Source organism: Myotis nattereri (genome assembly GCF_964212035.1).
Source record: "Myotis nattereri genome assembly, chromosome: 14".
Lineage (NCBI taxonomy): Eukaryota > Metazoa > Chordata > Mammalia > Chiroptera > Vespertilionidae > Myotis > Myotis nattereri.
This window is the reverse complement of record NC_138089.1, coordinates 17,797,062-17,823,862: the sequence shown is the minus strand read 5'-3', so window position 1 is coordinate 17,823,862 and position 26,801 is coordinate 17,797,062. Positions and strand designations below refer to the sequence as shown.

At 40.6% G+C, this 26,801-nt stretch overlaps 1 protein-coding gene across 1 annotated transcript in view; it reads right to left on the bottom strand.

The window, feature by feature from the left end:
- The window catches only part of DNAH12 (dynein axonemal heavy chain 12), a 244,444-nt gene that overhangs the window by 41,711 nt on the left and 175,932 nt on the right, over positions 1-26,801 (bottom strand). The window contains exons 50-58 of the mRNA XM_081105960.1: positions 26,091-26,171; positions 23,717-23,893; positions 15,731-15,862; positions 14,500-14,589; positions 13,560-13,700; positions 10,205-10,446; positions 8,147-8,294; positions 7,214-7,359; positions 523-737 (exon numbers count right to left, since the gene is read on the bottom strand). Of these exons, the coding sequence (XP_080962086.1) occupies positions 523-737; positions 7,214-7,359; positions 8,147-8,294; positions 10,205-10,446; positions 13,560-13,700; positions 14,500-14,589; positions 15,731-15,862; positions 23,717-23,893; positions 26,091-26,171 (1,372 nt within the window). The remainder of the gene's footprint in view (positions 1-522; positions 738-7,213; positions 7,360-8,146; positions 8,295-10,204; positions 10,447-13,559; positions 13,701-14,499; positions 14,590-15,730; positions 15,863-23,716; positions 23,894-26,090; positions 26,172-26,801) is intronic.

The window sequence follows — 26,801 nt, the reverse complement described above, 5'->3', positions numbered from 1 at the left end:
GAAGATTCCTCTTGATGTTACTTCCTCTCTCAATTTTCAGAATCCAGAGTACTGACTATTATACAATGGAACCTCTATCGATTTTCAATCATGATTCCAAAGTTATTTGTATATGACTAAAGCTCTTAAAAGTACTAGAGTTTGGCAGAGATCAATTTTTTATAAGCAGAAAAAATATGAGGTGGGCAATGTGTACTCACATGGTCCACATTAACCATTACTATTTCTAATAATGGACTTTGTGTGGTCCACCATCACACAATAAAGGCATTTCAGGCTACCTTAAACTTTTTTATGTTCTCTACTGAACAACCGTGCAGATAACAGTGATTAAAGCAAAGAAGGGAGGGCAAAGTTCATTCTTAATACTTGTTCCAAATTTCATTTCATACATAACAATGATATAGAAGTTCAGAGTTATTAACCTCATTATTACATGTATGTGGTGGTTTTCCTTCCTCAAAGATAAGCCTCAAAGATAACAATCATCTTTCAGTTCAATTAATATTAATTGACTTTTACCTTGTTTAAAAGTTTGTCTAAGTAGTAAAGGCTCCAAAGATGGGTCCAGTTCTTCGCCAACATTCTCTAACAGAAGCGGAGTTCCAAACTGAATACAGTTTTCCAGTGTTCTCATATAGTCTGAATCTGATAGCTTAATAACACTAAGCTGATTATCTTTCTCAGAGTTTTTGATCCACTTATTGGCTTGACCCTGGGGGTCAATCATTAAAGGCCTAAAATACAATTAAAAAAATTCTGAGGGGAATAAATAGATATTCATATTTTTTTAAAATTACATAATTTAAATAATAAACATCACCATCAATTTGTGTTTCATAAATATTATCAGGATTAATCTTCACAAAAGTCCTGTGATAAAAGAGTAAAAAAGGAGTTTTAATCTTATTTATTTTTGAAATGAAGAAATTCAGTCTCAGAGAGCACTTTGACCAAGGTTCCATGGATACAAAATTACTTCAATGTCAGAAGTAGGATTTTGTGAACCTGTAAGCTGTGCTCTTCCCAATATAACATATCATCTTCAAGGTAATTTTAATACATGACATCTGTTAAAATAATGTGAAAAATAATTCTACTTATTTGATAAAAATTTAAAGAGATATACTAGTCTATAATGGATTTCTTCAGGGTATCAAAAGTCATAAACTAAATTCCCAAGTTTAGTCCAATATATGAGATCTATTTAGAAATTTTTTCTATGTAAGTATGATAAAGACTATATTCAAGAATACATGATTCATGGTGTGCTTTCTTCTTCCTCAGTGATAATGCTGTCTTCAGTACAGTGCATTAAATTATCTTAAAAAAAATATTAACACAGCCCTGGCCAGTTGGCTCAGTTGGTTGAGCGTCATCTCATGCACCAAAAAGTCACTGGTCAGATTCCCAGTCAGGGCACATTCCTGGGATGTGGGCTTGATCCCCAGCAGGGGGCATGCAGGAGGCAGCCAGTAATGTTTCTCTCCCTTTCCCTTCTTCTCACTCTAAAGTAATTTTTTTTTTTTTTTTTAAAAAAGCACATAAAGGGGAGTTTTCATCCCATGTCAATTTGGCTTTCTCAGACAGTCTCTTTCCATTTTAACAGCTTGTAGGGATAAAATCTTCTTTCTCTTTTCTTATAAATAAGCTCTTTAATCAACTACTCCCAGATATCTCTGTTCTATTTTCTTTCCTTTCCAAAAGACAAAGCAACCCAATACAGCTGCCAGCTTCCTCAGCTCAAATTGTACTGAAATTCTACTGAAAGCACCAAAAGGTCCAGAGACTAGTCAAAATTTACGTTTAATATCACAGCAAACAGAGGAAACAAGTTCTGAAACTGAGAAAGTTATTTTACATACAACTGCTTAAAAGTTGCCTAGTAGTTAGACTAAATGCATCAAGGTCCTATTTAGAGAGACTTTTTTCTTCCTTATTCAGTATATGCTTATTATTGGAAAAACACAGTATTTGTTCTTTCCATTGCAAAAAGTAACAATTTCTGTAAATTAACATTTCAATGCTAGTCAATATTCGTAGTAATGCCTAAATCAGGAGTCCTCAAACTTTTTAAACAGGGGCCAGTTCACTGTCCCTCAGACCACTGGAGGGCCAGACTATAGTTTAAAAAAAAACTATGAACAAATTCCTATGCACACTGCACATATCTTTATTTTGAAGTAAAAAAACAAAACGGGAACAAATACAATGTTTGTATTTGCATGTGGCTGTAGTTTGAGGACCCCTGGCCTAAATCAATGTTCTTAGAATTGCAATAGAGATTCCTTTTTGTTTTAAAACAAATCCAATTCCCACTTAACATAACATTATGTAAGTACAGTGGGGCCTTGACTTATGAGTGTCCTGACTAACGAGTTTTTCGAGATATGAGCCGTCTCTCAGCTGATTTTTTGCTTTGAGTTGCGAGCTAAAATTCAGGTTATGAGCCAGCTTCAGATACCCCACCACTAGTTGGTGCAGCGAACATCACAGTGAACGCCACAACATCAGCCCAGCATCACGTGTCTCACTCATTCACTTTAAGATTTGACATATGAATAATTTGAGTTATGAGCTCCATCACAGAACGAATTAAACTCGTAAGTCAAGGCCCCACTGTATCTATACTAATAAAAAGGTAATATGCTAATTAGACTGGATGTCTTCTGAACATCCTTCCGGACAAAGCCATGGTGGCAGTGGCCAAGGCAGAGGCAGTTAGGGGTGATCAGGCTGGCAGGGGAGAGCAGTTAGGGGAGGTCAGGCCAGCAGGGCAGACCAGTTAGGGGCAATCAGGCCAGCAGGCAGAGTGGTTAGGGGCGATCAGACATGCAGGCAGGTGAGCAGTTAGAAGCCAGCAGTCCAGGATTGCGAGAGGGATGTCTGGCAGTCGGACATCCCCCGAAGGGTCCCGGATTGGAGAGGGTGCAGGCCGGGCTGAGGGACACAACCGCCCCCCCACCCCCCGTATGAATTTCGTGCACTGGGCCTCTAGTTACAAATATATCTGGAAAATTGAATTGTGTCCATCAGAGAGATAAGACCATGCCATGGTATTTGTAATCCAAGTGTACCTTATTGTAGGTATGAAAATAATTCTCATCTACATTTGAAATCCTTGAACAATCTGAAGAAAGAAGCATTATCCATCTATTCTGACAGAGGTAGTAATTTTGGGGAAAATAAGCTTTACTGTTAAGTTAATAAACAATAGTGAAGCAGCATAGTGCCGGGAGCTGGTCCATCCTTGCTGTTTCAAGGGACCTGGCATATATGGCATACTGTTCTTAATATGTTTGCTCACCTTCTTGGCACTATGTGTTTTAACCAAGGTCACCTCTCTGAGAAAGGTTGTTTCCCCAGGTAGGGATTTTCCCCTGAAGTTAGGGAGGGAATAAAACCCCTTAACTAAGTGCCAGACAGGTAATTAATCACTTTAACTACGAACAATCATGCTTAAGCTACATAATCTTTACTTCCTGGAATGGAGATAAGAAACGCCCTAACCTTTGGAATAGAGATTGATAGGATTGGAATCAACTGGTATAAATACAGATGTAACAAGACAACAGGACACAGAACCTAGATACAGAACCTAGATACAGAACCTAGACACAGAACCTAGACACAGAGCCTAGACACAGAACCTAGAGACAGAACATGGCAAAAGATCCTGGACAGAAACTGGCAACAGAACCTAGAGACAGAACCTAGCGAGAGAACCTGGCTGAAGATCCTAGAGACAGAACCTGGCTACAGAACCTGGATAGAACATGGCAAGAGAATCTGACTAGAACCTGGTGACTGAACCTGGCTGGAGAACCTAGTGAGGGAACATGGCTACAGAACCTGGCTGGAGAACCTGGCTGGAGTACCGAGCAAGAGAATATGGACACAGAACCTGGCTGGAGATCCTAACCAGAACTTTGCTGGAGATCCTGACCAGAACTTGGCTAGAGATCCTGGCTAGGCTGCTGATCAACTGAACGCTGCCTCTGTGTCGTTCCTTCTTCGCTGACTCCATCCACACCTTTGGGGACCCCTGGACTTGCTGGGGTTGGACCCCAGCAGCATAGTATTTTCATCGTGGTTAAAAAGTAAGCAAGTCAGAATTTGAGATATAGACACTAAATGAAGTATTTGAAGAGGATAATTATTAAAAAACTAACATTTATTGAGCACTTATATTTAAGCACTTTCTCACAACATTCCTATGAGGAAGAAATTATTATCTTCATTTACAGTGGTGCACCTGAGGCTCTGAGAGGTCAACTAGTTACCAAAATCTCAAGATAGAAAGCGATAGAGAAAAATTTGAATCCAAATAGCCTGACACCAGTATCTGCACTGCTCTCAACCATTGCACAATATTAGAAACAGACAAACTTCTAGAAATTATGAGCAAGCAAAACAAGAACTGATTAACTATAAGCTATGGTTCTAGCAACCTGATTAGCAAAATAATCTAAAAATCCTCCAGCCACCTAGTTTAATTTATTCACTAGTAGATAAAATATGGAATTTTAAAAATAAATAGTTGACATGCATTTAAGAGATACATACACACATAATACAAACATCCAGAAAAACACAGGTGCCAGAAACACAGACAAAAGAATTCCAGAACAGTAATTGTGTGAGCTGAAATGGTAGCTAGCCTTGGGGAGTATCAATTCTAATAACCTACAGGTGCCTTGAACCATATGTAGCAAGAAGCTAGAACTGAGAGCCCTGTATTAAGTTTAAACCCACAAAAGGTTAGTGAAATCATAGAGAGAAAAAATCCCAACTCTATGCATAAAGAGACAAGAAGGAAGTGTTTTGATGCCTGTCTCATCTCTAGCTGGGAAAAAGTCCCCTGAGAATCTGGAACCATGGGTTTACATTTCATGCAGATATAGGATGCAAGTTTATACTATCTATGTAACCTAGGAACTCCAAGCTGGGAAATTAACATGTATTGGGCCAAAATTATGCCTGGGAATCCTGGAAGAAGTAAGGACAAAACACACATTGTAGCTTGAGCAAGAGCAAAAGAAAAACCTAATCCCAGGGTTGGGTGGGAGTATTGGGCAGAAAAATGTCTTGGGCTAAAAACATTATACCTTTACCAACCTTTACCAAGTAGAGATCTCCCACCCCAGGAGAAGGGTGGGAAACTCCTGTTCAAGACCAACCATAGGTAGAAGGCAGAATTAAGCAGTCATAGGAAGGAGGGGAAGAAAGGCTGAATAAGTCCTAGCCTGCACAAGGGCCTTCCTAAGACTAAGAACCAGAATAACAGAGTCCCACTCTGCCCCCAAAACAAGCACAGAGTACATCCAGGAAGAGTAAAAATGTAGAGAGAGACCCCTTCTGTATCAGGGGCATTCAGGTGCTTGTGATGAAAGGTAAGGATTTATTTTTTTTATAATGATAGTCATTTACATCAGCACTGTTTATTGAGTTACCTATCCTTCCTCACTGGTTTGTTTCATTTTTAATATACTTTTATTGATTTCAGAAAGAGGGAGAGATAGAAACATCAATGATGAGAGAGAATCATTGATCATCTGCCTCCTGCATGCCCCACACTGGGGATCGACCCCACAACCCAGTATATGCCCTGACTGGGAATTGAACCGTGACCTTCTGGTTCATAGGCTGAAACTCAACCACTGAGCCACAACGGTTGGGCCTTCCTCACTGATTTGTAATGCAACTTTAATGTATCTTATATTCCAAAAGAAAACTGAAATTTCCATGATAGTTTTAATATGTCTTATTGACTTTTAGAGAGAGAGGAAGAAAGAGGAATATAGAGATAGAAACATCTATGAGTGAGAAACATCATTGATTGGCTGCCTCCTGCACACCTCCTACTGGGGATAGAGCCCACAACCTGGGCATGTGCTCTGACCAGGAATCAAACTGATGACCTCTTGGTTCCTGGGTTGATGCTCAACTGCTGAGCCACACCGGCAGAGCTTCATTTTTAAAGATCGTGAGTGTGATATCCTATTCCACATTTTACTTAACATAGTGATTAAGAATTGGAAGTTAAATTGCCTGGGTTAAAATTCTAACTCCACCATTCATTAGCTCAGTTATCTTACTAACTTTCAAATTACTAAATCACTCTGGGTCTCAATTTCCTCATCTGTAAAATGGAATAATAATAACACCTAACTCAGGAGTTTGTGAGAACATAGGGCACTTAAAACAGTACCTCATGAATGTAAGAGCTCAGTAGTGCCTAACAGTAGGTTTGAGATATGGTCCCAAGAGAAGATTTTTAAAATTAGATGACAACATGACTGAATAAGCATTTATAGGAAACTATTTCTCAGATGAGAGTAATTTTCCAAAGTAATATAAATGAAAGGATAACAATAAAAACCATTTGGAATATTCATATAATTATCACACTATTGATAGTAATTTTAAAAGGTATCCATGAAACTGCATAAATTATAGTATCTTGAAAATGGACATAAATACCTAGTTAAAATAAATACACTGAATAGCCAAAAACTAGAAAGAGCCCAGGTGCCCATCGACAGGAGAATGCATAAACAGTGATACATTCATACAATGCAATACCACTCAGCAACATAAAATAGGCATATCATGGTGTGTAGAAGAAACTTTGCACAAAAAAGTATGTACAGTATGATTTGTTTATATGAAGTTCTAGAACAGTCAAAACTAATCTATGGTGGAAATAATCAGAATAATAATTTCCTATGGTGGGGTGAGGGTGAGGATTTACTGAGAAGGGACATAAGAGAACTTCCTGGAAGTCATGTTCTGTATCTTGACCGAGGTTTGGATTGTATAAGTGCACACTTTTGTATACACTTTGTAAAGAACTCATGGAATGGTGTTCTTAAATATTAGGTATTAAATTTAATGCTAATTTTACCTCAAAAGAAAAAAAGCATACATAATATTGAACTTTAGTTTATGATATACATGGATGAAGTATTAGGGAAACTACATCCATGTCTTCAACTTATTTTGAAACACATAAAAAAGGATGATTTGATGAATGGATAGAGGAATGGATAAATATTTGTTAAAACATCAAGAAAAATGAAATGTTAATTTAGGATCTAGGAGGTGGTAGTTATGTGGGTACTTACTCTAAAATCTTTGCAACCTTTCTCTATGTTTGAAAACAACTTTCAAATAAAATTACTGAAAAATAAATATATTTTATGTTCCTTACCAACGCCTGGAGTTATTAACAATCACTCCATTATCTATGGAGAAAGTATCTGTTGGTAACCCAGCAATATTCCAAGCTCTAATTTTTACTGGATCACCCAGGGTCTTACTCAATGAGAACTCCTCTGAACATGGGAATTTTTTCTCCTGTAAGAAATAAACAAATATCTGATATTTTCTTTCATCTTGTTGATCAAAATATTTTTCAAATTAAAATATTGATTTGTCATTAGATATTATTTAATAACTACAAGGAACAGAAAAAAACACCTGAATTGAAAGTTGGACTATCACAGGGATATAAAGCACAGCATAGGGAATATAGTCAACAATCTATAATAATAAAAGTGTAACATGCAAATCGACTGAACGGCCAAACAGCGGAACGACTATCCAGACGTCCTTCTGGATGACCTTCTGGAAGAAGCTGGGGCTGCAGCTGTGGGATCGAGGCAGCTACTGTGTCTGCAAGGGAGGGATCGAGGCAGCCACCACAGCTGCAAGGGATCGAGGCCCGGCTGCAAAGGCCTGCTCTTGCACGAATTTCATGCACCAGGCCTCTAGTATAGTAATAACCATGTATAGTGTCAAGGAGGTACTAGGCTTATTGTGGGGATCACCTGTAAGTTATATAAAGATCTAACCACTATGTTGTTCACTTGAAACTATTGTAATATTGAATATCAACTGTAATTGAACAATTTTAAAAATTGTAAAAAGAAAGTAAAAAATAAAATATATTAGAAGAAGAAGAAAAAAAAGAGAAAGTTATACTATGGAAGTACTTTACTGATCCAACAAGAAGGAAAAAAAGACCTTATACTTTCAGTTATTTCTTCACTTCTCTGTCCTTATTATCATCTTTCCCCCCAAAATATCCCAACTTATTATTTGAATGATCTAAAAAGAAACGTATGAAATATAAAATCATTACCTTGCACAACATGCTCCAATTTTCTGTACATGTTTGTCGAAAGCCAGAAGTAAAAGCACCAAGGTAGGCTATTACTCCTGCTGATACCAAGACATCGCCAGTCAAATTTTCATATACTATTTGGAGGTCATCTGCAGCTTGAGACCATCTATGAGATAAACCAAAGGCAAAATAGCCTTACCATAGAGAATGATGGAAGACAGTAATTGAAAGGGCAAGGAGCTTCTAGCTCAGATTCTATAACAAAAAGCCGTGAAATATTGGACACTTGCTTACCTATAAAATGAGATTAGATCCCTTATAGCTCTAGCATGCTCTAACACATATCTATGTTAAACAAATGACAATCCACCTTTCCCTATCAGAATATTAGGTGTTGTTGTTGTTTTCAGAATTTGGCCCTTCAGAATAAGCAGAAACAAAACCCCCCAGCATTTTGTCTAATAATTTTCTTCAGGATGATTTGGTCTAGTTGTTGCAGGATAGGAGAGATCTTCTCTTCCCCGGTTGCTAGTATGGTTGGATTTCTTGCAATATCCCCAGAAAAAAATTTTCTAAGACTCATATTGGAGAACAAATTATTTTTATTTGGGTGGAATTAAATCCCTGAGTTTCCAAAGTCCCATTTCCCTTAGTCCAGTCATAGAAGAAGTGTAGCTGGGGCCAGTCTCTAGAGTTTCCTTTCCATTTTGGAGCAGAATCAAGTCCAGCATCAGGCTAGCTTAGCTTGTGTTTCCCAAAGCAGTCCATTTGTCCATTATATATGCGGTCCACATGGCTGTGGACCATAGGGCAAATACAAGGAAGCAGGAGCAAAAGGAAGCACAAGCCAAGAGTCAAGTGCAACAAGAAAGAGAATTCCTTTGTTTAGGGGATTATGTATTTGCAAATTTTTGTGGGCTTACAGTGATGATGCCCATTCTGACCAACTATCTCTGTCCCTAGGTTTTACTGACAGGCACCTCTCCTAGTCCCTGGTCACTCCAACTTTCCTTTTGTTCTGCCCGCTTCCACAAGTGCTTTGCAGAGAACATAGCAGTGGTTCCCTGGGGAGTGCAAAGTTGCAGCTTCCTGGTGAAGCTGCCTAAATGACATGCCTATGATGTCTGGTTTTCCCCTTTGTTCCTTTCCTATTATTAAAACTAGCTAATTACAATGTTATCATAGTGGTTTCAGTATTTACTGTTTCAGTATTTTTTGTTAGTCTGCAATTCATTACCCAAAATTATATTTAAGTTGTATAGAAGCTGATATACTATTGCTAGGGTTAATAATTTTCCATTTAATGAAAACTTTGCGAAGAAAGTACATTCCAAAACCATCACATCTGCACTATGAAGTAAAAGGCATATTACTTTATCATGCTATTCATTCAACAAATATAATTAATAAGTGAGGTAGCAGGCTGGCCAGTACAAATAAGTAATTAGAACAAAACTAACTGGCATGGTTAGATCAAGCCAGTTATATCCTCTTTGAAATAAATTTCAACAGAGTGAGCCATATATCCATTACTCCCCACCCGCAACATTTTATCATGAAAAATTTTGAACATATATGTAAAATGAGAAAGACCTGTACAGTGATTACCCACCTACTCACCATTTAGATTAAAAATTACCATTTCCTGCCCTGGCCAGTATGGCTAAGTTGATTGGAGCATCACCCCATACACCAAAAGGTGGTGGATTTGATTCCTGTCAGGGCACATACCTAGGATGTGGTTTTGATCCACACTTGGGGCATGTGTGGAGTGCAACAAGTCAATGTTTCTCTCTCACATAGATGTTCCTCTCTCTCTCTCCTTCCCTCTCTCTAAAATCAATAAAAATGATCACTTCCCTTATTTGCTTCTCTTTTTAAAAATTTGAAAGCAAGTTCCAAACAATGTCTTTTGACATTGATATTCTTTTTGGAGAACCTTGGCTAGGTGCCTTGTAGAATGTCCCACATTTTCAACCAGACATTTTAAAATCAATGATCATAATAAATATCAAATAAAGTCACATATTCAAGCCTGACATTTTTATATGTTGCTAAAATAAGCAGAAATATGACCTTGATTTTTCTCCACCCAGTCCTCCAATTAGTTTTGAGGCTCTTTCAAGCTTCTTAGCACACAGTTCCACCTGATCTTCTAAACGAGCCTTTTCCTCAGTTTTTTCAGAAAATATATTTTGTAAATTTTCCAAATGATGTTCAACTTCTGCCAATTCTGTTCTCTTCTGATTCAAAATTTCCATTATCTCAGCTAAGGCCTTCTGAGCTTCTGTTAAACGGGCTTTCTTAGGAGCCACTACCTGTTTGGGAATAATATATGATGCAGCTGTGATGTATACTCTGTAAAATTGACATCTTATATAATCCATTATAGATATTATGAATTTAAAACATTTATTATTATAAATTCACTTGTTATTTATAATAAAAAATTATATAAAATAAACATTTTGCCTTAAATCTTACATCTTTTTATACATAAGTAAATTAAAATATCTTTATATATTTTGTAAAATATATAAATCATTCTGGACTAGTACACTGTCATATGTAAAACAGATAAATTATTCTGAACCAACAAAATGTCACAATATATAGCAAAAAAAAATGACACAATATATGTCTCTAAATAAGTTGCCATTGAACAGTTGCCAAAAACAGAGAAAAATATGTAATCAAATTATAAATGTTTAAAATACATGAATGTGCTTTTTGTTGGTGTTGGTTTTCTATTTTGTTTTGTTCTTTGCATTTCCAAGTCTGTGATCTTCTCAGTCAGGTGAGACCTTGATGTTCAATTTCACTACCAAAACTGAATTTTCCTCAATAAATCTTGAAAAGCCACATTTTTGTTGAGAGAAAAAGTTCTAATTTTATTATGCTCATTAGTGTATCAAGAAAGGGGTTTACCAAGCGAATGAGAAACAGACTCATAGAAACAGAAGAGAGGGGAGGAGGGTCAGGAAGCTAGGTGAAAAGGTAAAGGGATTAAGCAGTACAAATTGATGGTTGCAAAACAGCCACAGAGATGTGGATTGCAGCATGGAGAATATATTCAGCAATGTTGAGATAACGGGGTATGGGGCCAGCTGGGTGCTTAGGGCAGCCAGGGACCACTCTGAGGAGAACATGGTTTTCCAGCCACTTTGCTGTACATCTGAAACTGGTGCATAATGAATGTAAACTGTGGTTGGAAAAAAGAAAAAAAGAATAGGGTTTGCAACTTTATCTTTGAGTGTACTATAAGCCATTGGTAGGAAGAATTTAGATGACCAAAGAGAGTATGTATATTTGAAAGAAGGGAAATCTAAGCCTTCTGCCATGAATAAATGTGAAGGCAAAGAGGAAAAAGGGAGGCACGGTATCAGACACTGAATGTCTCACTATCTCTTCTATTGGCTGAAATCTTGAAGGGGGATATCCTATATAATAAAGAGATAATATGCAAATTAACCCTCACACCCTCACAAGATGGCTGCCTACGAACAGGCCGGCAGGGGGGTTAGTGAGGGACGACCAAACGACTGAACAGCAGGCTGTGTGGTGCGACCAGGCCAGCGGGGGAGCCATGAGGGGCAACCAGGCCTGTGGGGGGGGGGGCAGTTAGGGGCAATTAGGCTGGCAGTGGGGGCAGTAAGGGGCAACTAGACCAGCGGGAGGGGGGCAGTTGGGGGTGACCAGGCCAGCAGAGGGGGGCAGTAAAGGTGACCTGGAGGGGCCATGAGGGGAAACCAGGTCAACAGAGGCCACCAGGTCGGCAGGGGGGGCAGTAAGGGTGACCATGCCGGCAGGGGTGGCAGTTAGGAGCAACCAGGTTGGCAGGAAGAGGGCAGTTGGGGGTGACCTGGCTGGCAACAGGGGGCAGTTAGGGGCGACCAGGCCAGCAGGGGGGATAGTTTAGGGGCAATCAGGCCAGCATGCAGAGGCAGTGAGGGGTGATCAGGCAGGCAGGGGCAAGGGGGCAGTTAGGGGCGACCAGGTAGGCAGGCAGGTGAGCAATTAGGAGCCAGCGGTCCAGGGTTGTGTGAGGGATGTCTGACTGCCGGCCCTGGGATCAGGTCTAAACAGGCAGTCAGACATCCCCCAAGGGGTCCCAGTTTGGAGAGGGTTCAGGCTGGGCTGAGGGGACTACCCTCTCACCCCCATGTACGAATTTCATGCACCGGGCCTCTAGTATTAAATAAATAGATAAAAAGTAGGAAAACCCACTTTCTACTTTTGACTTTGGAGGAGACCTTGCTGGATACCTCCCTTTAACACTGAATTAAAATGATAGTGTGGAGGTGTAGACTGGGAAGTCAGGAAAGAACCTGAATACTTTGGCTTCTCTGCTTAATGGAAAGGATCCAGAAGATTCTACATGTCTTGTGGGTTAAGAGCTTGCAGACCTGGTATGAGACTACTGTGGGGAGGGACAAGAGGTTCAATGGAAGAGCATACCAAGTAAAATTAATTTTATTTCTTTAACAGGTGTATACAGGTCTACTCCTCTGAAACTAACATTATTAGGAGTACCTACCCAATTGTTACAGCTGATCACTCATTCTATACTCAGGTTGTTCTAAACACATGCTACCATGTATGTTTACCTGCCTTTTTATTTATATTTCCTGCTTCCCTGGGTAGAATTCTGCAAGCTACAGTGTTTTCCTGGTCCTCTGCTAGCCAAATTTACAAAATGCTCTTAAAATCATTCTCTGCTCTCCCAGGAAGTTGGCCCCAGGGGCTACTCCATAACAGGTTTCCTTTCAATGCATGCCATTGCTTTAGGGGATCTTCCCATGCTCTACCTCTTAACCCTACTTGGCTCTTCTTACTTCTAATCCTTTGAATTAATTTTTTAATCTGTTACTTCGCCCTTTAAGTTTTGGATTTTTCTTTGTTTCTGCCCATCCCTCATCAAACTCCAATTCTCTTTTGGCCCAGGTTCCAATGGGTATAGGTCAGTCTGGCCAATTTCAGTGGTCATCCCTGCTCCCACAGCACCACCACTCACACAGCCCCATCCAGGGTATATCACATCAAAGTATTCTCTTCACCTACTAGATCAGGGGTGGGCAAACTTTTTGACTCGAGGGCCACAATGGGTTCTTAAACTAGACCAGAGGGCCGGAACAAAAGCATGGATGGAGTGTTTGTGTGAACTAATATAAATTCAAAGTAAACATCATTACATAAAAGGGTACAGTCTTTTTTTTCAATAGTTTTATTCATTTCAAACGGGCCGGATCCAGACTGCGGGCCGTACTTTGCCCACAGCTATATTAGATACTCGATGTCTGATGTTTATGCTGCAGCAGGACAATTCTTTCTGGTAGCACTTTTAGAAAAGTCTTAACTAGCAAATACATGCATAGATTTTAATTTCTGGGAATATTTCAATAGAAAATGGATATGTTGATCCTCAAAATACCTTTGCAACTCTGTCATATACTTCCATAGCCATGATCCATTTACACAGACCCTCAGCTGCAGAAGAAGCCTTAGCAATCTTAGGGGGGTCAAATTCAGGGTTTGTTAAATAGTCACCACGAATCTTCTGCATAACATTCACCTACAAAACAAAGATTTAGATCAGATCTTAAAGTTTCAACATATATCACACAATTATGAGGTGAAAAATAATCACACATAGTAAAAAAATTTTGTATAAAGAAGTTATGTTGTCTTTAAAAACCAGTCAGTACTTTGAGATAATTTTAAAATAAGCATAATTATAGCTGAAATATAAGTCATTTTTGAGCAAAATATGCAAACTTGTTATAGATATTGAGGGAAAATATTTCTTCTAAAAAAATTAAAATACTTTTGCGGATTAAGAAAACATGAAGACAAGAAGAAAGGACAATTAAATATTAATAAATAAACAAGGGTATAGATGGAAAAGAAAGATATATACTTTATCTCTCATAAATTTGTGTATCTGATTAATAAACTATTATATGAAAACTCTTACAGAATTTTTACACTAAAACAGTAAATTATTAAATGACTTTCAGTGGTTGGCAATAAGAGTGGGTCTATGCATTATGAGAATTCATAAAATAGTAACAAATGGAATGTCCCTTTATTATTTTAATCCAAAATGGAATATCTCCTTATGTTTTATACTAGAGGCCCAATGACGAAATTCGTGCAAGGGCCTTGGCCCCAGCCCCCGCCTGCTGCTGCCGTGGCCAGGGGGCCTCTGTTGCCCCTGCCTTGGCCTCCACCCGCCGTGGCTTTGTCCGGAAGGACGTCTGGTCTAATTAGCATATTATGCTCTTATTATTATAGGTAGTATCACATAATATTAAAGATCTTATACATCTCAGCAAAGTTACATTTAGTAAAAAAAATTCAATGAAACTCACTGGAATGTTGTCCTTGTCATATTCTTTCAAATCTCTTAAGAAATTCATATCTCCCAGAAGTTTTTTGCTAGGCCCCCAGTAATCAAATATCTATAAATAAAATTTTGCAAACTTATTAAATGTATAATTAAAGATGGTTTCTATAAGATTTTTCTTCTTGAAGTTTAAGATATACTTTCCAGAAAAACTATATACTGTGAAAATATTAACTTTTGTCTTCTTGGAAATAAAAGTCTCCTCTCCCCAAGATCCTGTTTTACATATCAAATGTTTAAAATTTGAACATGAAATTACACATTAAATTATAAAAATTAAACATTGAAAGAGAAATGATACGTGGTGTGTGAGTGTGTGTGTGTCAATGAAAATAACTTGGTTAGGTAAGAGCCTATTTATTTTCTTTATTATCTCAAAGGAGGATAGAATGACCAAAAAAATAATCTCAATTCTCCAATTCAGGGATTCTAACCCAAGTATAAAAACCTAAAAAGAAAATAAGTCTATAACTTTACTTTAGGATGGATGCAATGCCTTCCTTTTTTAAGGGATATAGCCTTGAATAATAAATGATCTATAACAGCTAATTTGTATTGTGAGCTTACTGTTTGTAAAGCTTTATATATAAGAGCTTTATATGTATTAACTAATCTAATTCTCATTAATTTTATGAGGCAAGTACTATGATAACCCTCTTTTTTTCCTTTCATGTATTTATTTTTTGATAACTCTTTTTTTTATAGTTTCACAGAGATTAAGCATATTGCTGAAGATCACATTACTGATGGGATTGGGATTCCTGAAGACAGGCATTCTGGCTCCAGAGCACATGCTTTTAACAACCTCACTAGACTGTAGCACAGCAGAATTTTGAATACTCAGAAACAACACCAATGTGGTTATACTATATATCAGATTCTTGAGAATCCTTGCTGGAAAAGCACAGGAATCCCAGTGCTCATTCAATCCCAACCCCATGAGAGTGAGGTACCCTACATAGGCAGAAAAGGAGATGGAATCAATTAGATCCACATTTTTCTGATGCTATACTGCCTTAGCTTTGCTCTGGAATAAATATAGATAATGTTTTCCATAATTTATTCTGAATCCATTTAATCTGGAAGACAATGTTTCTTCCCTGGACTGGGTACTATTGACATTTAACCTGACAGTTGTTGCTATAAAGTATTCTGTACATTCATGCACATAATTTAAATCTGTGTCTAGTTATTACCTTTCCTCCAGTTCCTGAAGGATCTGTAATTTTTTCTGGTTTTATATCTTTCATGACACAAATAGCAGCCATAACTAGCTTAACACCAGATGGAGGATTCTTCATTGATTTCACAATTGTAATGTCAGCTGGCTAAATTGAAAGAAAATAGGATATCTTCAGAATAGTTTATTTCTAAATAGTAAGCTTTTAAAATAATATTGGAGAAATGCATCAATTTTCATTTGAAATTGTAATTGTTTTTTGCTTTGCATTACTATAATAAACAATAGAGAATTTAGCACAGATTAACAGCAATGGTGTTCAAACATCTGGAAGATTATAGATCCTTATGAGAATATTATGACAGCTATAAACTTTCCAGAAAATATATATATTTTTTCACATAAACACAAAATTTGTATGTAATCACACACCAAGCCCTTACATGGAACCCAGGTTAAGAACCCTAGTTTAGACAAAGACTTAATTCTATATTTTCTTTTTTTTTTTTTTTTTTTTTTTTTTTTTTAAATATATTTTATTGATTTTTTACAGAGAGGAAAGGAGAGAGATAGAGAGCCAGAAACATCGATGAGAGAGAAATATCGATTAGCTGCCTCCTGCACATCTCCCACTGGGGATGTGCCCGCAACCCAGGTACATGCCCTTGACCGGAATCGAACCCGGGACCTCTCAGTCCGCAGGCCGACGCTCTATCCACTGAGCCAAACCGGTTTCGGCTCTATATTTTCTTATATGTAAACTAGAGGCCCAATGCATGAAATCATGCAAGAGTAGGCCTTCCTTCCCCTGGCTGCTGGCACTGGCTTCCTTCTGGCACCCGGGACCTGGGCTTCCCTCACAGCCCTGGCTTCGTCCAGAAGGTCATCTGGGAGGACGTCCAGTCTAAATAGCATATAACGCTTTTATTATTATAGATATTAGAGGCCTGGTGCACAAATTCGTGCACCAGTGGGGTCCCTTGGCCTGGCCTGTGTGATTGGGCCGAAACTGACTTTCCGACATCCCGAGGGGTGCTGGATTGCGAGAGGGTGCAGGCCAGGCTGAGGGACCCCACCACTGCACGATTGGGGCTGGGGAGGGAGAGTGGGAGGGCTCCAAGGCATGTCCAGCCCGTCTCACTCAGTCCCTTAGCTGGACCCCAGCAGCAAGCTAACCAACCAGTTGGAGTGTCTGCCCCCTGATGGTCAGTGCACATCATAGCAACTGGTCAACCGGTCAACTATCTGCCCCCTAGTAGTCAGTGCACATCATAGCAAGTGGTTGAGTAGCCTTAACATATCATTAGCATATTATGCTTTGATTGGTTGAACGGATGACCAGACGACTGGACACTTAGCATATTAGGCTTTTATTATATAGGATTAGTTTTAACTCCCTCCCCCCAAAATGTAAGCAGAGGTAGGTACCAATTCCAAACTTATTTTTTTAAAAGGTATATATTGTTATGACAGATACAATAGATTCACTTACTTAATATCCACTCCAATATCCTCTGACCTCTCTTGCAATTGCTAGAAAGCTAACAACTATATATTTTAGTTTCCCATGCAACTAGAGTTGTGAGAGGTCATTAGGTTCCACCATCAGATCACTTGAATGATAAAAGAACTCAGAATGAGTAAGTGGGGAAATGGCAGAGTGTGAGATATCTATTTTGCCCACATGGATTATAGTAGAGATGGTGTAGCTCTGTAGGAAGGCTCTGCAAGCTTTTGATTCAGAGGGTCCTCTGGTAGACTATTTCTGCAATTGGGCTTTGAATCATTCCTGACAGCTCAGCCTATGATCTGTTTCTTCAGCTCTTCCAACAATTCTATAATCCATTTGTAAAATTCCCGAAAGAGTACTATCTGCTTATACTAAATAGAGTCAATTCTCTTCTCTGCAAATGAACCCTAAGTCATATCAAATACAATATTTGACACCAAGAATGGTGCAAGCAACAAACTCACAATGAAAGGAGAACCTAATATTGATTAAATCCAATAGCTGGAGGGGTTTGAAAACATTAAGAATCCTGTGAGTTTCAGAGAATGGAGTACTGAATGTCCATGATACACAGTGATAAAATAGTTACTTAGATTAATGCTCATGATCATCAACAATGGAGTGCTTATTAAAAACAAGGCTTTGTCAGAAGGACTGACTGCTATGATAAATGTCTATGGAGAAAATGTAGAAAGACCACTAGATAGAATGTGGCCTTTAAATGTGCCAGAGAGCAGACAGGAAGAAAATAAGCTCAGGGTTTTTAATTCCTGACTCACAGCACAGTGAGAGCACTAGGACATTTCTATAAATGCCCTGAAATAATCTCATGTCTTGCCTGGCTGGCGTGGCTCAGTGGTGAGCATCGACCTATGAACCAGGAGGTCAGAGTTCAATTCCCAGTTGAGGCACGTGCCTGGGTTGCAGGCTTGATCCCCAGTGTGGGGCGTGCAGGAGGCAGCTGATCAATGATTCTCTCTCATTATTGATGTTTCTATCTCTTTCCCTTCATCTCTGAAATCAATAAAAATAAATAAAAATCATCTCATATCTTAAAACTACAAGGCTGATCTTAACTGAAAATCAGATAGAATTTGGTCCTGAGAGATGCTGAATTATCCATACGTTGAACTCATCATCTTGTCAGGTCACTTACATTAAAGTTAGGGCACTGATTAGAAAAAAAGGCAAGTAGGTAAATTTGGTTTTAATGTAAAAACTCACTACATTATTCTTTGTATTAATTTGCTATGGATATTGAAAACATTTTTTATACATTGGTAGTGGCTTATGGATTATGGTCAGGCCAAGTAGGTCTAAATTTTCTCACTAATTCACTTAATAAATACTTAGAGCCCTAGCCGGTGTGGTTGAGTGGTTAGAGTGTCATACCACACCAGAGGGTTGCGGGTTCGATTCCCAGTCAAGGGCATGTACCTGGGTTGCAGGTTCGATCCCCAGACCTTTAGTATTTCTTTAATATAAGCAAAGTAAAAATAGAAATACTTTTACCATAAATCCTTTAATTATTCTCTCCTATTGATTACAAAGGTTAAATGAATAAACAGCCTGAATCTCTGCCTAAAGTTTTAAAAAATTTTGCAATGTCTAAGAATTGCTTTTTTTTTTTTTAATTGGATACAAGCATTTTATGGCTTTGGGCCAACAGAAACATAAGTTGTTAGTGTGGGGTTTTCTTTAGTAGTAATTTATCTTTTAAAAAAAAATTTATTGATTTCAGAGAGGAAGGGAGAGGGAGAGAGAGGGATAGAAACATCAATGATGAGAGAGAAACATTGATCGGCTGCCTCCTGCATGTCCCCTACTGGGGATCGAGCCTGCAACCCAGGCATGTATCCTTGACTGGAATCAAACCTGGGGTCTTTTAGTCCACAAGCTGACGCTTTATCCACTGAGCTACACCAGCTAGGACTAGTAGTAATTTAAATAGATTTTTGTATTAGATCTGAAAATGTTGCCTTTTTAATTAAAAAGTTATCAATATTTAAATTGTTAGCCTTAGGTTGTTAATCTTATGTATGTCATGACAGTGACATACAGTGGGTTTTGATACATGTAACACATGGAATATCGCATTGTGGTAAGAATTTGTCATAACAATAGATTGTTGTATGCTGTTTAAATAATAACCAACGTATTAAACCAAAGTATTGCCATACATTAGTACCATTTTATGTAAGTTATTTAGAAGTTGCATTCTTTTCTTCATTGGATTATTTTTATGACTAATGAGAAGAAAACAAGGCTATAATAAATTGTCTTTTATTTTTATTTTTTTTTATTTTTTATTGATTAAGATATTACATATGTGTACCCTCTACCTCCCCTCCCCCCCCCCCCTCATCCCCTCACCCCCCCGTTGTCCGTGTCCATTGGTTTGGCCTATATGCTTGCATATAAGTCCTTTGGTTGATCTTTCCCCCTTGCCCCCACCCTCCCCTACCTTCCCTCCAAGGCCCAACAGTCCAATCAATGCCTCTCCGTCTCTGGATCAGTCCTTGTTCATCAGTTTATGTTATTCATTATATTCCACAAATGAGTGAGATCCTGTGGTATTTATCCGCTCTCCAGTTCCATCCATGCTGTGGCAAATGGTAAGAGTTCCTTTTTCTTCTTTCTCTTCTTAAAGAGTACCTTTCAGCATTTCATATAATGCTGGTTTGGTGGTGATGAACTCCTTTAGCTTTTTCTTATCCGTGAAGCTCTTTAATCTGACCTTCCATTCTGAATGATAGCTTTGCTGGATAAAGTAATCTTGGTTGCAGGTTCTTGCTATTCATCTCTTTGAATATTTCTTGCCACTCTCTTCTGGCCTGCATGGTTTCTGTTGCGAAATCAGCTGACAGTCGAATGGGTACTCCCTTGTAGGTAACTGACTGTCTTTCTCTTGCTGCTTTTAAGATTCTCTCTTTATCTTTTGCTCTTGGCATTTTAATTATGATGTGTCTTGGTGTGGTCCTCTTTGGATTCCTTTTGTTTGGGGTTCTCTGCGCTTCCTGGACTTGTAGGTCCATTTCTTTCACCAGGTGGGGGAAGTTTTCTGTCATTATTTCTTCAAAAAGGTTTTCAATATCTTGCCCTCTCTCTCCTTCTGGTATCCCTATAATTCTGATGTTGGTACGCTTGAAGTTGTCCCAGAGGTTCCTTACACTATCTTCATATTTTTTGAATCTCTTCTTTTTTCTTTTTCGGTTGGGTATTTTTTGTTTCTTTGTATTTCAAATCTTTGACTTGATTCTTGGGATCCTCTTGTCTGCTGTTGGATCTCTGTAAATTATTCTTTATTTCAGTCAGTGTATGCTTAATTTCTAGTTGGTCCTTTTTCATGTCCTCCATGGTCTCACTATACTCCTTGAGGGATTCATTAAATTTATCGGCGGTTTCCATAAAATTCTTGACAAACCTTATAAATGTGGCCTTGAACTCTATATCCAGTCGTTTGCTTTCCTCCGTTTCTGCCATTTGTGACCTGTTTCTTTGTCTCCGCATTTTGGCTGCTTCCCTGTGTTGATAGAGTGGCCCTGCGCACCAGGTGTCCTGTAGGGCCCAGTGGCTCAGCCTCCCCAGTTACCTGGGGTGGACACTCTTGGTGCACTCTTGGTGCCTTGGTTGTTGTAGGATCACTGGGAGGAATTGACCTCCAGGCCAATTGGCTGTGGGAATCAGCTGTGTCTGAAGTGGGAGAATGGTCCCCTTCTGACCACTGGGTACAGTGGCTCCTGGATCTAAGGAGGTGCTAATTCAGCCCCTGCCTGAGGCCACACAGCAGGAGCCACGAAGAGGCTCAGCTGTGAAGCAATGCAAGCCACTGCGGGGCCTTGGGCCTTCTCTTGGAAGTTCCGGGTCTGCCTGGCTGGGCTGTAGTTAGGTACATTCACATGCAAAAGCCTCTGCGGCAGCCTGGGTGGGGCGGGGTCTCAGGGAGTCAAAAGGGCGGAGAAAGCAGCTATGGTGATTCTCCGCACCGGAGTCGCGCGTCTCAGTGTCCCGGTAACGGCTGCAAGCACCTCCGAGGGAAAGCCGCCCTCAAGTTCGCCCGCTGTCGCCTGACAGACCAGCCTCTCCCCGTATGAGTCCTGGGTCCCCAGAGACTTCCCGGAACCGGAGTTCAGAGCAGTCGGGAGCTTGTGATTCAAAAAGACAGCCGCGTCCTCAGGTGCCACCCCCTTTCCACGCGCGCGAGCCGCCTCCGTACCTCTGCACTTCACCTCCGCAGCTCCTCTGGCTCTCAGCGTGCTTTTCTTTTCTTCTAGTTCTAGAAATTACACTCAGCCAGCCTTCCTGTTGTTCTGGGCGATGTTTGCTCCGTCCTTTGGGATATTTTTCAATTGTTGTGTGAGGCGACTATTTCCTGGTGTTTATCTATGCCGCCATCTTAGTTTTTTCCAATAAATTGTCTTTTAAGAAAATTTAAAGTAATTTGGTCCCTGAGGAGATTTTTAATGTATTGAGAGAATTCAACAGGCAAGTGTTATTTCAGCACCATTTGTGATAGTTCTCTGTGTTTTGTTATGAGTTTATGTTAATCAACAATCTGTTTTTATAGCATAGTTTTTTGTAAGTTATGTTGCTAGAATATTCCACTTGTGGGATCATGGCTTTTTCTCTGACACTATTGTATCTTTTTAATTCTTCCATAAAGTATTGTTTTAATTAGAAAAAAAAGAAGGCAAAGAGTGGTCTGAATATACTGAATCACCATACTACACTGGGCCTCCCTAGTCAACATAAGCTATCTTTCCTGCTCCCTTTGACGAGATTGTTCTGGTCTTGCCTAAAGTCTTATAAAGCTCTGGCCAGATAGTTCAGTTGGTTAGAGCATCACACGCCAAGGTTGTGGGTTTGATCCCCAGTCAAGGTTGTAGGTCTAATCCTCAGGGCACATACATGAATCAACCAGTGAACACATAAATAAATGGAACAAACTGGCCTCTCTTTCATTCTCTCTCTCATCACTAAAAAAAAAAGATACTTTCAGTCTGCAGGCTGACGCTCTATCCCTGTGATCCCACTTCTAGGAATATATCCCAAGAAACCAGAAACACCAATCAGAAAGGATATATGCACCCCTATGTTCATAGCAGCACAATTCACCATAGCTAAGATCTGGAAACAGCCTAAGTGCCCATCAGTAGATGAATGGATTAGAAAACTGTGGTACATCTACATGATGGAATACTATGCTGCTGTTAAAAGGAAGGAACTCTTACCATTTGCAATGGCATGGATGGAACTGGAGAGCATTATGCTAAGTGAAATAAGCTAGTCAATGAAAGAAAAATACCACATGATCTCACTCATTCATGGATAATAGAGACCATTATAAACTTTTGAACAATAATAGATACAGAGGCAGAGCTGCCTCAAACAGATTGTCAAACTGCAGTGGGAAGGCCGGGGAGGGTTGGGGGGCAGGAGGGAGGGGGGTAAGAGATCAACCGAAGGACTTGTATGCATGCATACAAGCATAACCAATGGACATAAGACACTGGGGGGTAGGGGAGGCCAGGGGACTGTCAAGGGCCGGGGGGAGGGGGGGAGAAATGGACACATATGTAATACCCTTTGTAATACTTTAAGCAATAAAAAAAAAAGAAAAACAAAAGAGATACTATATGAAGTCATATACAACACAGTGTAATGCAGATAATGCCACCCACATCTGTATGGAGATCTTTAAGTTCTTCTGTACGTACATGCTCAAGAGGCTGCAGAAGGGGTAGCTCCACACTATCTCTCTATATAAAAGCCTAAGCAACCATTCTATTGTTCGAATGGTCAACCGGTCACTATGACGCGCACTGATCACCAAGGGGAAGACGCTCAACGTACAGGATTAGGCTCCCTCCTGTCTGGATCAGGCCTGTGGGTATTGGGCCAAAACTGGCTATCTGACATCCCCCGAGGGGTCCTGGGCCAGACCGAGGGACCCCACCAGTGTACGAATCCATGCACTGGGCCTCTGGTTTAACATATGCCTCCTGGTCCATGTACAGAACTACTTTGGCCTGTTGGAGTCTGTTCTATTTTCATTGGAATATCCTGAATGAAAATTATAAATAATATATGAAAAGCAAAAATTATATAATATATCAGAGAGGAGCTGTTAAGAGTCAAGTTCCAGTCCTGGCTGGGTGGCTTAGTTGGTTGGAATTTAGTCCCATACACCAAAAAGGTTGTGGGTTCGATTCCTGGTTGGGCCTCGTATGGGAAGCAACTGAGATGTTTCTATCTCATCTCTCTCTCTCTCTCTCTCTCTCTCTCTCTCTCTCTCTCTCTCTCTCTTTCTCTCTCCCTGCCCCCCTTCCTCAATCTCTTTTTAAAAACCCCTAAAAACATATCCTCAGGTAAGGATTTAAAAAAAAAAGTCAAGTTCAATTTGACTGAAATAAAACTACTCCTAATTAACTAAGTAGCTGTGCACAATTTTACTTTATTGGTGAAACATAAGGTAACTAATGCAATGCTTGCCTTTAGTGTATCCAGTGCAGAAAGAGCTGCTTCCAAGGCTGGAATCGCCTCAGCTAAGTCACTTTCACACTCATTTTTCAGAAGTTGGGCTTCTTCAGCCTTTCCACTGGCTACCTCTTCATCTAATTTCACAAACTTTCTTTTTGCTTCTACTTGTGCAGACTCTATCTCAATAACCTAAAGAAAAAAAATAAAGACAGTTCCTCAAACATTCTATTGCTTTCTCCCTTCTGGATATAAAAGAATGTTTGAAAAGTAGGGAATTTTGAAGGATAGAAGAGCCCAAGATAAAATGAGGAGAAATGCAAATACATGTGACCTAATTTGGTAATGGGCTTCCTACTTTCCTTCAAAAATCAATGAAAGAAACCCCAAGAGATAGCCAATCAAGAGAAAAGGGTAAAGTCCCTAAGATCTAGTGGCAAAATTGAGGCTTATTTTCTTTTTTTAAATTTATCTTTATTGTTGAAAAGTATTACAGATGTTCCCCTGCATCCCCCATTGACCCCCTTTACCCTGCTCCTGCCTCCTCAGCGTTATTTAGAACTAGAGGCCCTGTGCACAAAAATTTGTGCACTCGGGGGAGGGGGGTGTCCCTCAGCCAGGCCTGTGCCCTCTCGCAGTCTGGGACCCCTCAGGGGATAACCACCTGCTGGCTTAGGCCTGCTCCCTGGGGGATTAGGCCTAAGCTGGCAGTCAGACATCCCTCTGGCCACTTGGGAGTCCTCAGGGGATGTCCACTTGCCAGTGGGGAGCAGGCCTAAGCTGCAGTCGGACATCCTTAGTGCTGCTGAGGAGGCGGGAGAGGCTCCCACCACCACCGTTGTACTGGCAGCTGTTAGCCTGGCTTCTGGCTGAGCAGAGCTCCCCCTGTGGGAGCACACTGACCACCAGGGGGCAGCTCCTGCATTGAGCATATGCCCCCCGGTGGTCAGTGTGTGTTAGAGTGACCAGTCATTCCCAGTCATTCTGCTGTTAGGATCAATTTGAATATTACCCTTTTATTACATAGGAGTGCCTGGCCAGCCTGGGTGAGGGGCTGATGCCTGTTTGCAGGCTGGCCACAGCCCCTTCACTGTGGGGGTCCCCACTGGGGTGCCTGGCCAGCCTGGGTGAGGGGCTGAGGGCTGTTATCAGTCTGGCCACACACCCTTCAGGGTGGGGGGGGGTCCTGCTGGGGTGCGTGGCCAGTCTAGGTGAGTGGCTCATGGCTGTTTGCAGGCTGGCCACAGCCCCTTCAGTGTGGGGGTCCCCACTGGGGTGTCTGGGCATCCTGGGTGAGGGGCTGAGGGCTGTTTTCAGGCTGGCTAAGTCCCCCAGTGGGGACCCTCACCCCATGAGGGTGTGGCCAGCCTGGGTGAGTGGCTGATGGCTGTTTGCAGGCTGGCCACAGCCCCTTCAGTGTGGGGGTCCCCACTGGGGTGTCTGGGCATCCTGGGTGAGGGGCTGAGGGCTGTTTTCAGGCTGGCTAAGTCCCCCAGTGGGGACCCTCACCCCATGAGGGTGTGGCCAGCCTGGGTGAGTGGCTGATGGCTGTCTGCAGGCTGGCCACAGCCCCTTCAGGGTGGGGGTCCCCGCTGGGGTGACTGGCCATCCTGGGTTAGGGGCTGAGGGCCGTTTTCAGACTGGCCATGGCCCCCAGCCACCCAAGCTCCCAGTGGAGGCTGGCTGGAAGCAGGTATCTAGGATTTATTTATTTTCTATAATTGAAACTTTGTTGCCATGAGCAGAGGCCACAGCTGGTCCAGGGCAGGAGGGAAGCTTGGCTTCCTCTATCACCCGGGCAACCAAGCTTCCTGCTTGCTCCAGCTCCGTGGCTGGGGGCCACCATCTTGGTTGGGGTAATTTTCATATAGTCACTCTGATTGGCTGGTGGGCATGGCTTAGGGCATAGTGAAGGTACAGCCAATTAGCATCTTGTCTTTTATTAGTGTAGATAGCTAAGATCTGAAAACAGCCCAAGTGCCCATCAGTAGATGAATGGATAAAAAAACCCTGTGGTACATTTACACAATGGAATACTATGCAGCTGTAAAAAAGAAGGATCCCTTACCCTTTGAGACAGCATGGAGGGACCTAGAGAGTATTATGCTAATGAAATAAACCACTCAGAGAAAGACAAGTTTCACATGATCTCACTTATATGTGGAATTTAATGAACAAAATAAACTGATGAACAAAATAGACCCAGATACTTTGAAGCATGCAACAGACTGACTATATTTCAGAGGAAAGGGGTAGGGGGCCAGAAGAGATTATCCAAAGAACTTATGGACACAGACAATAGTGTGTTAAGGCTTATTTTCAAAGCTAATTTTACATATTTCAATTGTCTTCTGACATCAATTAAAAAAAAACATTCAGGATACTCTACCTGCATCATATGTGCATTTTCAATTTTAGCTTCCTCCAATTTGGGCTGTAACTGAACTAGCTCCAATTTCATTTCACCAACCTAAATAGACAGTTCATCATTAAGTTTTCATAGCTACAATAGCTACAGAAACCAAACATTGAAAACTGAAACTTAAATGTATCAGAAAGTATTAGGGCCAGAAAACCTTAACTTTTTCTTCCAGTTATTTACATGACTAGAGGCCTGGTGCACAAAAATTTGTGCACTCGGGGTTAGGGGGTCCCTCAGCCCGGCCTGTGCCCTCTCGCTGTCTGGGACCCCTCGGGGGATGACCACCTGCTGCCTTAGGCCCGCTCCCCGGGGGATTGGGCCTAAGCTGGCAATCAGACATCCCTCTGGCAGCCCGGGAACCCTCAAGGGATGTCCACTTGCTAGCAGGGAGCAGGCCTAAGTTGCAGTCGGACTCCTTAGCGCTGCTGAGGAGGCGGGAGAGGCTCCCACCACCACCGCTGTACTGGCAGCCATCAGCCTGGCTTGTGGCTGAGCAGAGCTCCCCCTGTGGGAGCGCACTGACCACCAGGGGGCAGCTCCTGCATTGAGTATCTGTCCCCTGGTGGTCAGTGTGTGTCATAGTGACCAGTCATTCCCAGTTGTTCTGCTGTTAGGGTCAGTTTGCATATTACTCTTTTATTATCTAGGATAGAGGCTTGGTGCATGGGTGGGGGCCAG